The 13,504-nt window shown below is 40.1% G+C and overlaps 1 protein-coding gene across 3 annotated transcripts in view; it reads left to right on the top strand.

Annotated features, from left to right (window-relative positions):
• The window catches only part of LOC138936548 (uncharacterized), a 161,789-nt gene that overhangs the window by 140,672 nt on the left and 7,613 nt on the right, over positions 1-13,504 (top strand). For all 3 annotated transcript variants that reach the window (XM_070302016.1, XM_070302015.1, XM_070302017.1), the window contains one exon: positions 12,244-12,449. In XM_070302016.1, the coding sequence (XP_070158117.1) occupies positions 12,244-12,449 (206 nt within the window). The remainder of the gene's footprint in view (positions 1-12,243; positions 12,450-13,504) is intronic.

Raw genomic sequence — 13,504 nt, 5'->3', positions numbered from 1 at the left:
TTCGTATTTTATTGAAAAAAATTTATGAAAAATAAATGTAAGATTGCAATATTCTTTTTCCTCTAATTATTTTGTTGTAATAATTTTAAAAATTTATTTAAAAAACTTTGTCATTGCAAAGTAATAATGCAGAAAAACTATTATAAGTGATTGTTTTTTTTTTCACGCGTATCACTATTTTCAATTAATCTAAAATTAGACTGAAATATATGAAAGATGTAATATTTGTATTATTAGAAGAAAATTATTAATTTTCGTAATATTCGTAGATCATCAAAACTGGAATAATAATGCGAGAACGAGAGCGAGTAGAGATGACGGCGATACGTAAAGCCACGAGACACGCCGAAAAGCGGAAAGGTAGTTTGCTCGAGTGAAAGAAGAAATAGGGTACCGAAAGACACGGGGAAGGGAAGGAGGGAAATAACGAGTGCCGTATATCCGGGAGTACCGCGGATATATGATTCATTCGGTGGCGCGTTAGAAATGATAACTCATGCATATTGAACGGGACGACGGGGGATCGAATTGTGTTCCGTGAGTCAGTCGACGGTGGTACACGCGTCGCGACGACTGCCGTTGGCAATCAACGAGGAGAACTACGACAACGACGATAGCGAGTGGTGGTGATACAGGGACGGTTTAGCGACGCTTGGTAGTGTTTGTGACGGTACAGGGTGGCGATGACGGTGTGACTCGAGCTCTCGATGAATAAGAGCGCACCGGGGAGAGCGCAGCCCCCTTATCATCTAGGGGAAACGTTTTGGTCCGCGAAGAGAGAGAGAGAATCGGTGCGCGCTTTCGACGCCGTTAATTAGGTCGACGACGTAGGCGAGCGAACGAGTAATGAACAAAAACCAATTTCGACTTAGCTCCCCGCGAAATTTCGACCCGGAAGCGCCGCTTCTCCGCTCGCTGAATGATAATATTTCGTTGCGCGTTCTCGTTTCTCTCTCTCTCTCTCCCTCTCTTTCTGTCTCTCGCTGCGTTTCTCTTTCGTCCTTTTCGGTGATTTCTTGGTTCTCGCCGCTGCAGCTGCTGCTGCTGCTGCGGAAGCAACCGCCGCTGCTGCTGTATAGGATACACGGAGGAGCGAATCCGACGCGTGAATAAACGCGTCCGAATTTTCCGCGGCTAACTTTGTTGCGCCGCCGTCTTCCGCTTCGAATTTTGAGCGAGTTTCTCTCCTCCTCGTCGCCGTCGTCATCCGCATAAGAAATCGTTCTCTTCATTGGCGCAATCTGAATTTCGGTAGCTCGTACAAAGATTGCGAGTGTCATATGAAAACCATTTTTCTTTCGAAAATATCTTTTCAAAGTTTATCAAAGTCGTCATCTTATCGTATACATATAAATCGTGTTTCTCGATAAATATATAACGATTTTTAAAACATGTAAATCAATGCGAGATTATGTATCGGGAGGTTGTTAAAATCTTTTTAGCCTAATTTTTTTTTTTTTTTTTTTTTTTTTTGGTCACGTGTGTATGCGTGTCAAATATCTTTGGGCACTTGTACGAAAATATTTTTCTGAGAGTCATAAGGATCGATGCCTTTTTGCAATGTTTCCGAAAAAGTCTCGATGAAAAGTGTCGCGCACTTCGATCCTTCTCCAAAAAAACAGAGCCGAGGCAAATACGGTATTTTTTTATCTCGCTTCTCTCACCTGTCGTTGAAATTTCACCCTGCGCGAACTCCCGCTGAGAGCCCGCGAATGATAATATTTTCGACGAGTATTCGTGCCGGATTTTCCCAATGAGTTCAGCGAGTAACTTGGAATTTCTCGATAATAACGGAATATATCGGGATATATAGGGGAGAGAAAGGGGAGGCCGTCTCCTCACTTTCGAACAATGCACCCGGCATACATAAATAACCTGGGAACATTTTTTTCACCGCTATTTACCCGGGCATGGTTTATTCTCGCTCTCGGAACCTCTGAAAATTTCGAGAAACTTTCCCGATGCAAACTTGGAGTCTCTCATCTTTTTTTCCCCTCTTTCAAGTAAGCCCACGGACAAAAAAAAAATCAGTTAATATTTTGCCTCGTATTCGCGTCGCGTACTCAGTCACGCTAGAGAAGCTTATGGTTTATCCGTTAAAAAATAACGTGTACGATATTTCATCGAATCTCTGGGAGTTTGACGAGGGGATGAGAGAAAGAGAGAGGGAATTTTTTTAAAACGTGAGTTTAAACCTAAACCTACGCGGCTCAACGATACGATTGTTTTGCAAAGAAAATTGCTTTTTTTTTTACAATTTCGCGTTCGACAATCGAGCCTATAATATCTTCATTCTAGAGAGATATCGTCTATGATTCCATTCTACGATTTAAAATTAGAAAAATTCATTCGACGAGATCAAATAATTGACAATCAATGATACCGTAACGAAGATGCATTTCCATATGAAAAAAATAAATAAATCGCTTATTTTAGATAGATACAGTGTGCGACATGAAATAAAAACAAATTTTTTGAAAACTCCGCTATTTTTATAGTCCTTTTAAATAAATACTGAAATTTGATTTTTTGTCATGTATGTTTGTGTGTGTATTGTTTTTCTACTTTTTTTTTTTTTTTTTTTTTTTTTTTTTTTTTTTTTTTTTTTAAATAGCCGATTCGATTACAGTGAAACCGGTATGAAGGAGGGAGAAAAATGCATTGCAAATAATAGCGCGCGTCTCTCGTTGATCGCGTGTATATACACGATCGAGGCTGTCTTTTGCGGCGTGTAAAGCGTCTGTTTCATAATTAATGAGCATCGCCTAGAGGCGACCGTAAGCTTCTCAATAAAAGTCTTTAGTTCTGTGACGTCTTTAATTAAGTCGACGACGACGACGACCTCGGCGACTATAGGGAAAGCAAGGTAGAGACGGTGCTTTTCGCGATACTTTTTCATCCGACCCGTTACTGTAATGAATCCAACCGTGATCCCATATTAATTGACGGCTCGCTGCGACGAGACGTTCGGAGCGAAATAAAAAACCGAGGCAGGGTCGTAAAAATCAAGTGGCGGTCGTGCAGGCAGGAGAAAGAAGAGGGAGGGAAAAAACCAAGGAGGGGAAAAAAAAAACACAGGAAAACGTGCTGCTTTATGCGAGGAGAGGTTGCGCGTTTTAATCCTACGTAGATTTTCGCGCTCGAGAGCGAGAGAAACCGCGTGAAAGTACGGGACGTTGGGAAAAGAAGGAAAAACGTTGAGAGAAGGAAGAGGAGGAGAGAAACGGCGAACGGAGAACACGATGTATTCAAGACGACGGGGTCCTTTATGAGAGTCGAGTGCGTGCGGACGCAATTGCCGCGGTCTAATACCGCGTAATTCCTGCGCGGTTATTTATAAAGGTGATTAATAAAGGAGAGCCGCTGGGAAAGCGGACCGGAATTAGCGGAAAGTGCGCCGCGTCTGATGCGACGCGACGCGACGCGACGCGAGAGCCCGGTACGAGATTGCGATCGGATTCAGCGTTTTATGATGCCCGACGTTACTCGGGAGGATTTCGCCATGGGAAATGGCTCGCTTGCTCTTCACATTATAAACTACTACGATGGAAAGGAGCCACGGGAGTAGAAAATATTTTCATCTAAATCTATTTTGAATTTGAGAGAATAATTATAATGTTCACAAAATTGTGCCGTTTTAAAGCGATCGATGAAAACTCCATTCGTATATTAGAAATTGTTATATTAAAATATCTTTCGTTTATCGTAAAAAATAATGAACGATTCGGCAATTGAAAATTGATCGTGATACACGGGTCTCGTCGACTCGCGCTACTTCTCATATGTAAAAACGGAAACAAGAGATTGACAGGCGCATAAGAATCTCGCGCGATGCGAGAGGATCGTACAAAAGCACGCTGGCAAGAAGATTCGAGAATCCAACTCGCGCGCAACACGATTAGAGAAGGAATACGAAAAATTTGCAAGGACGGCGATTTCGGGAGGAGAGGAAATTCTTTGAAGGTACGAGAGCGATATCCATACCGTAAGTCGCCTCGAAACCCCGTCGTAAGCCCCGCTCGCGAATATACGTGGGCATTGATATCCCCGCGGGAGTTTTGAAGAGGATAGGAATAGCGGCGAGTGCACGCCGAGAGAAAGGCGGTCTGCAAAAATAAAAGTGCCTTTTCATGTCAGAGTGCGAGAATAAAAGATGTCCCGTTTCCTTCCGCGGGAATAGCCCGGCGCATTGGATATCATTGTACAGCAGCTCTCGGAGCCTTGTAACATTGCAGGATGGAAGGGATGGGGGAGTTGGAGGAAAAGTAAAAACCTGTATAGAGACATTGTTAAGGTGCATCGCCACGAATTGAAACGTCGACAATAACGACGCTAGGTTTGTCAAAAACAAAGAGGAGAAGAAAAATCAGGCACTGTGTAACACAAAGCCGGCACTGAAAATCATCGACCTGTTCATTGAAATATATGAAACGGCAAGGATCATCGGTCAATCGCAAGTGCTACAGCGAAATAAGAAAAATATAATATCGTCTTTTTTTTTTTTTTTTTTTAAGGATTTGCTTATGAAAGAAAAGAACATCGTCTTTTCCAAGAATATTGATGAAAGAAAAAAGAGAGAGAGAGAGAAAGAGAGCAACACTTAAAAATAAAATTTTATAAACTCAGTCTCCTCTTCACAATATAAAGTTCCATAAATGTAAAATGGAAACTGTCTCCGTTGCGCTCTTTAAAGTTGGAGAAGCTACGGAATCCGCTGTCGCGGGAACGAAAAGAGACTGCAAGATTGAGGCGGTCATGCCGGTACATTAATTCCTAATACCCGACATAGGACGTCGACGTAAGGAGCATTAAAAAACGAAGGGACGAGAAGCGAAAGGAGAGGAGAAGAGAAGAAAAAGGCGAAGGAAAAAGAGAAGGCGAAGAAGAAGAAAAAAAAAGAAACTATAGCGGAAAGGTCAAACGGTAGAGCCTTAAGAGCCCCCCTTTCGACGCGCTCTGAACGTCTGGCGACGCAACGCAGATTTAATACCCCGTAATTTTCTCTCTCTCTCTCTCTCTCTCTCTCTCTCTCTCTCTCTCCACGGTTACGTAAAGCGATTAAAAGAGGAATATAGAGAAAGTGTGCAGGATGAAATGGCCGTCGTCGAACGGAATGGTGAACCGAAAAGCAGGGGAAGGGGGGGGGGGGCGATGGTCAATGGAAAGTTACATAAAATGCGATCCCCTTCGCGAGCAGAAGCGCCCGCGCGAATTCCGATTGATTTAACCGCGAACGGTCACATTAATTCTGCACGCTGCGTAAGACGTGGAAAAATCGAGCATAACGGGAGGGAGTGGGGGGGGGGGATGGTGACCCCGCGCGGACAACGAAAAGGTAATTTGATGAAATATCGCGGCCTTCGGGCGTCGCCCGCCGCCGGCAGACGACGCGAAAAGTCGCATTAATTTAAGGGCGCGATTGTAATGTCGGCGCAAAGGAAAGAAGAGATTATTCCAACTTCGCCACGATCGTCGCTGTGGAAGAATATAGGTATACTCGCCTCTCTGCACACCTCGTCTTCCCTCTTTTTCTTAACGATCGTGATGATTGTGGCAGCTGTCATCTAAAAGCGCGTTTCTAACATCGGCGGGAAAGAGATTAAGCGAATCTCGTCGCCACGATTATTAACATTCGCTCGTTATGTTTTTAATCTCCTTTTTTTTTTTTTTTTTTTCTTTTATCATACTGTGATGCTCGTATAATGTTCCCTAGACTATCATTATTCTTCGTATCTGTTAAAAATTATTCTTATCTTCATTCGACTCGCAGACGGTTTTATTTATAATCTATTTTCATCATTTTTTAAACGAGGTTTTTACCTTCATTCTTCTTATTCGCGTTGCGTAAAGTGATCTCGTTCAATCTTTAAACTGGCTTGCTTTTTCAGCAAGATAAACGCATTCGTATTTAAAGGATAATTGAAAGGATAATCCCATCGATATTTTTTACGAAAATATATTTTAATTTACGGTGCCTTTTTTTTTTTATTTTTAGAGCGAAACAAAGAAAATCGTCTCGCCTTCGCGAATTAAAGATTCAGCCGTTTTATCGTCAGATAAATTATTACAGCTAAATCGTTATCAGCGTTTTCGAATCGCTACTGATATATCGTCAATTTTGCGGATCAAAGATTCGCGTAAAAGAAGAGGCGGATGTCAAAAATTTTTCGAAATATTCGATCAACATTCTGCTACATGCTTGTCTGACAGCACAATATAACTGTTTTTTAACGTTAAGCGTGATTTGAACAATGAAATTGTTATTTGTATCTCTTTCGAGAGTGCGGAACGTGTGAGAATGTCGAGAGATTTCAAACGTTACGCGAGGATCGAAATATCTCTTGTTACCGACCCTCCTCGTTAAGATGCTCACTCGTATCCTGCAACCATTTTTTAACGGTGCTCTTTCTCTTTCTCTCGCTCGTTTGCGTTAATTTTGCAACGAGCTTTAGGACGAACATACAATGGTCATAAATAAAGCGGCGAAATGGTGCGTCGTGTACCTGAAATTCCGGAAGAGAAAGAGAGAGAGAGAGAGGATGAAAGAGGAGGGGAAGGAAGAGAAGAGGGTTGATGCACTCGGGGAGGGCAATTCCGGGGATGTCAAGCACTACCATCAGTCTCTCGCCTTGAAGTATTCCTGTCTTCGAGTGCATCTCTCCATGCGAGCAGTCGTAATTCAGTTACGCTTGCTTGTAATTGTTGTATACTCGGAGGACTCAATTTTCGAAACCCGCAGTCGCGTCAGACATTTACCGTTAAAACGCGTCGCTTAATTTGTCGCGTTGTACCGCTCGTAACGTTGCGTCACGTCGTTAAGACCAACAAGTACCTAATAATACTTACAGATACCTTGAAGTAAAATTATGTTAAGTTCAAGACATCTCTTACGTGACAAACATTATAAGATTTGTCTTCATTTTATATATTTAAGAAAAGAAATATTAAAGAGATTTCACGCAATGCACACGAACAAAATACACGGATCTCCGTGTATTTTACTTTCATTTGTGATAATTACATTTTTTTTTTTTAAATAATAAAAGAAAATAACTTTGAGGATAATTAAATTATCACAAAGGACAATTCTACCACGGAATTTTTAATTAACGTCATTGTTCACACTATTGCGAACTGTGAATGATACAACGTCGACTATTGCTATAGAGACTGCGTCGACAAAGCTGAACACGACCGCCCGCTTCTAAATATTATTCTATTTGATTCGATGGTTATTCTCCGCGAAATCGACGGTACGTCATGTGAACAATAGGAAGAATGCATTCGAAAGCGAAATCGAAGTTTATTTGCGCGCATAGCGAAGAAATATTAAGTAAAATTTCATTCGTCATTCGCGCATCGACTCGCGCTTCCATTTATACAAAATAAGATGGGGGTTCTCTTTGATCTCATTTCAATCGGACGGAAATAAAATAAAAATTTAGTCGAACAAGTCTGGCGTACAATCGTTACAAAAATACGTCAAATTTTTCGCGTTTTACGAATTTTCTAAATTCCCAGCCGAGAAGAAAGAGGGAGGACAAAGAACGGCGGCTAGTATTGGAGTTTGGATACGGTAATCACATCCGTCGCGATCCTCGATAATAGGGTTAAATCGGCGGAAATTTATGGGCGCTCACCTCTCTGTGCACGCGATTCGTGCCCCCTAGAAACGAGAAAGGAGAAAAATCAAGAAGAGCGGCAAATCGACGACGACGTAAACCGGCGGCGAGCGCACAAATTCATTCATTATGTTTGCACATTTTGCGCAGATCGAATTCATTGTGTTCGCATATTTTGTGCACTGGGAAACCAGAATGTCTCGAAAGTTTACGTTAAATTAACCGACACGGCCCTATTGCGGAATGCGTCCATGAGAAGGACGGAATCGCTCGGTATCGGGTCGTTAAAAGGCAATTTGTTAAAGCGGTCCTTTCATAGGGTTGTCGTAACACGCAAAGGTATTTCCTTTCTTCCCTTTCTTCCCCGAAAAAGGGGAAGAGAAAAACACTCGGGAGGGTGAAGAAAGGTATCGCCAAAGTTACGTGATGCAAAACTCCAAATATCCTCTATATATCGCGCTGCGCATCGGCATGCTTAAGGACAATTTCCTGCAAGATTTCTTATCTATATTTTTTTATCCTTGCATAACGGCACGCTAGGATTTTTTTGGGAGAGAGAAACTTGAGAGAGAGTGACGTTTGCGATTTAACGTGACAACTGTATAATGTGGCGTTAAATAGATACGTCCATTGGGGAAATTGACAATCTTTCTTTAGAGATAATTCAATAATTCGGGTAAAATGACAGGCGCGTTAGTACATTTCGAAAATAGTCATATTACTGAGATATTATTGACATTTCAAGAATTATGTCGCGTTAGGAAATTCTACAATGTACATTGAGATCATATTTAGGTAAAGCACTAATATAATTCTTACAAGTAGAGAGAGAAGGAGAGAAAATACTGTGTGCGTGTGTATATTTATGTGTATGTGTGGGGCACGTGCATGAGCACTCGCATTTTGTATTAAATCAAGGTGGTCCGTCGCGCGGTAGCAGGAAAGACGGAAAAAAATGACGAATCGTATCCCGTATTCCGGATATTAAAGAACGGGGCTTCATCGCAGCCCCGGCAGTTTTATAATAAAATAACAGGCACAGGGGACATTTATTAAGGAAGTTGTACGGCGTCTCTCTCACGACGCTGCGAGGCATTCGTGTGAAAAAAGCACGATACGGATAAGCGAGCTCGATCAAGATTTTTATACTGGTTCTTCTATCGCCACATAACTTCGTGTTTATATTTTAAATATATGAATAAATGTTGAAAATTCGTAAATAAAAAAATCCATTGATATTTAAACATAAGATTTATAGCAATGGAATATAATTTAACATAAAACATATTATATATATAAATAATACAACATAGAAGAATTATATCCGTTTTTACACAAAAATAAATATATATTTTCCGGAAATATCTTGTATAAAAAAATAAATATCGATAGTACAACTATAAAGGGAGATTTGCCGTTTTTATATAAAAGAAGAGTATATATTTATTCATTTACAAGAAAGTCCCCTATGGGACAAACCAAAAAACAAGAAATTTAAAAATTACTCGAGGATGTGAAAGTTACTTGTCATCACTGCAAACGAAAAATCGAATTCAGCGGGAGAGAAGTTAATTCTGGGATACGGAGCATAATGCAATCAATTATGTTTACGACCGGAATAGATTTCTGGCAACGAAAAACCAATAATACTATTAGCCCAACGATACTCGATTTCTATTCAACGTGAAAATATCATTCCAGAAAATCACGTTAACTTTGACGCCACAAATTAACAATTCAAGTATATTTTGGGAGCAAAATATATCTCGAAATTCAACGTAACTCAATTCTTGATTCGTTGATACTTTTAAACATTAAATTTGACATATATATTTTAAATTTATGTACCATATATTTATATTTTTTCTCTCTCTAATATGTTAATAATATCTTCAATTTTATCTGTAAAATCTTGTTGTAAAATCTTTTCACAATTTTGATCTATATCACAGCTCTCACAGGACTTATTGCGATAACGCAGCTTCCGCGGATAATCTAGCGCAAAAGTTTCGCGTCAAATGGAGTATATTGCCGCCGGCCGAAAAAAAAGAATAGCATCGATATAGCTTGACGGAGGTCCTCCATGTATAGCATGCACCTCCTTTATACGGTATAAATATAGTATAAATAAGGCGCGTGAAAATTCATTCCTTTTGTTTCGACGCGAGTCATTAGCTGCCGCAATTTTATCCGTATTATTATGCCATTGCCACAGATAGTGTCTATTAATATCTTCAAAATACAAATTATATGTACAATGGAATAGATTTGTATTTTAACTTGGAGCAAATTAAAGGATTTTTTTCAATTTGCATATTATTATTTGAAAAGAAGGGTTTCCTCCCCGACTTTTTATTAGTTAAAATTTAGCTTCGATTCTCCTAATTCAATTTAATAGAGTTCTTAGCTCTGGAAATGCTCTTGGTGTTTTTTCCTAACGCTATCGTCCTACTTGCGCGGAAGAAAAATATGGCCACCTCGTCGGAAGCTACATAAGCCAGTTTCCTTCGTCTACGCGATTCGCGGACATAACGAAGCGCAGGAATTATTTCTTATCCCTGTCGTTCCAGAAATTGCGCGACGCGCCGGCGGTCACGGGCGCCGGAAGAGACGCCGCCAGAGTTTCTCCAGTTTTCCATAGATCCCGAGAGAAAAAGTTCGGTCTCGAGAAATATCGCTTTATTATACTTTCTCTCTTGTTACGAAGACGGAAAATGTTACCGCACACTATTAGCGAAATAATTGAGATAATCATGAAGAAAAGCAAGGAAAAGTTGAAAAAAATTCCGTCGACGCTCATGGTTGCGTTTTATTTCTCCCTTTCTGCCACCTGCGCTTATCCCTCCCCTGTGCTTATCCCTTGTCTACCGTAAAGGCGGCAATCAAAAGTGCATTTTCACTTAATCCGTTGCACTGAAAATTCCAAGCCGGCGCTTTGAAACGGCTTCGCGTTTCTTCACATATATATATATATATATATATATATATATATATATATATATTTCGTCGTATATTGACGTCTTTCATTAAAATTTATAGAGCTTGACTCTTAAAATCTTTCATACATCGAATATTGAATTGAAAAGAATTCCATTGCTTAACCTCTCCAATTATGTACCATTTGCTGTGAAAAAGATCGGACTCGCAATATATGATTTGATTAATTTAATACTGACTGAAAAAAAAAAAAATGGATTCTCTCGAAAAAGAGATTCACAATAAATTGTAGATTTTTCTGACATCCTTAATAATCGTTTGTTCTTTCAATTTTTATCGTCCCTTCAATTTTTATTATTTTTCTACTTTAAAAATATTATCCGTGTTGTTGACCGATACATTCTCTCGAATTCGTTCTACAATATTTTCTTTAGATGCGAAAATAATATCCTATTTTTCGCTTAAAATAAAATTTCGAAAACAATTGTTGGATCGCTGAGAGAAACGGCACTATTATTCGAATAAACATTCGATTCGTCTTGTTCGCGAACAAGAATGTGTCAAGAAATTAATACCTTGTTTATAAACGTCATAGCTGTCGTCGTCGTTCGCAACCACCTGTTTACCTGACGTTATCGTCATCATCCTCTTCCTCTCGAGTTCCGTCGACGCGTTTGCCGCAGATTCCCTGTCCTCTCTCTCTCTCTCTCTCTCTCTCCTATAAGTACACGGTATATTCCATAGATTACACACTATTCTCGCAGAATATTCTCGGTGATTCAAATATCGCTAGAGCATGCTCGGGAAAGAGAGGCACGATGCATATCGCGCGCATCTTCTTCACCAGCTTCTCTCGCGGCTCCTTTGATCTTCTCTCCCTCTTGGAATGATGTCATCCGGACGCCATGTATCTCGCAAAAGGAGATCGCGATCTTCCTGGGTCGCGCGTACGGGCTTTGTCGTTTATTCATCGGAAACGTCGCGCATCTCGAGCGATTCGTCGTAAATTTTTGAACGAAATGTTTGTAAGAGGGTTGCGGATCCAAAAAGCAATGTTGCTGCAACGAACGCTCTTCCATTTTCCGAAATTTTCTATTTTTTTAAATGACGTAAACGGACTCGTTCAGAAAAATGACGTATAGAAATATGAATTATAAAATTCGATATTAGATACGTTCTTCCAGCATATTTTTTATTTATTGTAATTTAATCTAATACTTTTTTTTGTTATTGTCGATTTTTTTCAATTCTGTTCGCATTAGATTCTAAAAAATTACTTTTAACGTAGCACACAAAACTAATTGCACAGTTCAGCGCATCTAAAATCTTTATAAAGTTGAGAAATAAATTTATCAAAATTGAACAAGAAATATAAATGGAGTACATACAGAAATCTAGATAAATGATGCAAATTCAAGGAAATTGATATATAAATTGAGAAAATTGTATATATATATAAATTTATTTAAATTCAAAAAGAGAGAGAAAATTTATTAAAATACTATTGCGTCGGACAATCTTTAGTTTTAAGTACCATAATGCTGCTACTCCAATTATCCTTGTCTAGTTTAATTTGCTTAAGCAAAATATTTCGCTGAAAGCGTTTCGTCCGCTCGCGTAAATAAAAATATATACTTTTACGCGGCTTTTCTCTGATCTACCTGTGTTATACATGTGCTTGCAGAAACAAACGGTCTGAGGATGTTGCAGCTGATAGTGCCCAAGCACGTGGTGCTCGGGCAAAATATACGCCTCGAGTGCAACTTTAATCTGGACGACGAGAAGCTATACTCGGTCAAGTGGTACAAGGACGGCAACGAGTTCTACCGATACGTACCCCAGGAACAACCACCTGCTATGGCGTTCAACCTTCCCGGTGTTACGGCGATCGTAAGGATATAATATCTCTTCTGGTCCCTCGCGCTTAAGTTTCGATAATGAAATCGCGGGGAGGAGGAGGTGAAGTAAGTCCGTAACTTGTAAGGTCTATCTTTCGAGAGAGAAGATAGCTTTAATAATATTTAAATGGATCTTACAAACGAAGACTTTCTTAAATTCAGCAGTTTGTATAAGTTCTATTTTGCGGTCGCACCTTCCCGTTTACACAGTCACGACACTTGCCTAATTCTCGCGCCAAATCTTTATTAAACAGCTCCCGCGTTTTCTCGCCCGACATATGGACGACGATCCGATCCTAACGGATTTTACATTGCGTCTTAAACGCGAACGGATGTGATCGAAGAATCCCGAGAAAGATTCTGTGAACTAACTCGATGTTTTCATTCTCGTTCGAAACCTTCGAGTGCTGGGCGTTTTGGATAAAGGAGTTTCCATGGGAATAACACGACGATTGATCTATTTTCATTCACGTACGAATCGGAGATTTTTAGACGCGCGTCTCTCGAGATCACGAGGACAGCCAAAATCCAAGATTTTCGACGAAACGGCGGAACCATATCTCGTCTCTACCACCATATTTGTGTCTTTTAAAAATAAATCGCGCGTTGTGCTCGCTCGGATGTTTTTTCAATTGGAAAACAAATATGAAGGCAAAACGCGTGGACTAGCTCCAGAATATATTCGAGTTATCGACAACTGAAATTCGATACGCGTATACACTGCGATAGAGACGGTAAAAAATAAATGCGGGCTTGAGAGTAAGAGAGAGAGAGAGAGATCGATAAGCATTTTCAAAATTCTATTCCGAAATTTCCACGAGAAAATTACCCATGCATACGCGCCGTATCGGTGAAAAAAATTCATCCTTCCGCGTATCTAAATAAATCGTTATCGTATAGCATGCAGAGAGAAGAGGGTAATTTCCATTTTCGGCACTCGTGATGAAAATGGCTTTTCATTCATGTCAAGACGTCGGATTAATGCCTGCGTTAACGCGCGCAAGCGGATAAACAAAGGCGGGGGCGTCCGCGCGATCTCTTCTCTCA

The sequence above is a fragment of the Polyergus mexicanus genome, unplaced genomic scaffold, assembly GCF_030449975.1.
Source record: "Polyergus mexicanus isolate NDT 795.1 unplaced genomic scaffold, iyPolMexi1.0 SCAF_9, whole genome shotgun sequence".
Classification (NCBI taxonomy): Eukaryota; Metazoa; Arthropoda; class Insecta; order Hymenoptera; family Formicidae; genus Polyergus; species Polyergus mexicanus.
Note: the sequence above shows the minus strand (reverse complement) of the source record. Positions and strands in the feature narration are given on the sequence as shown.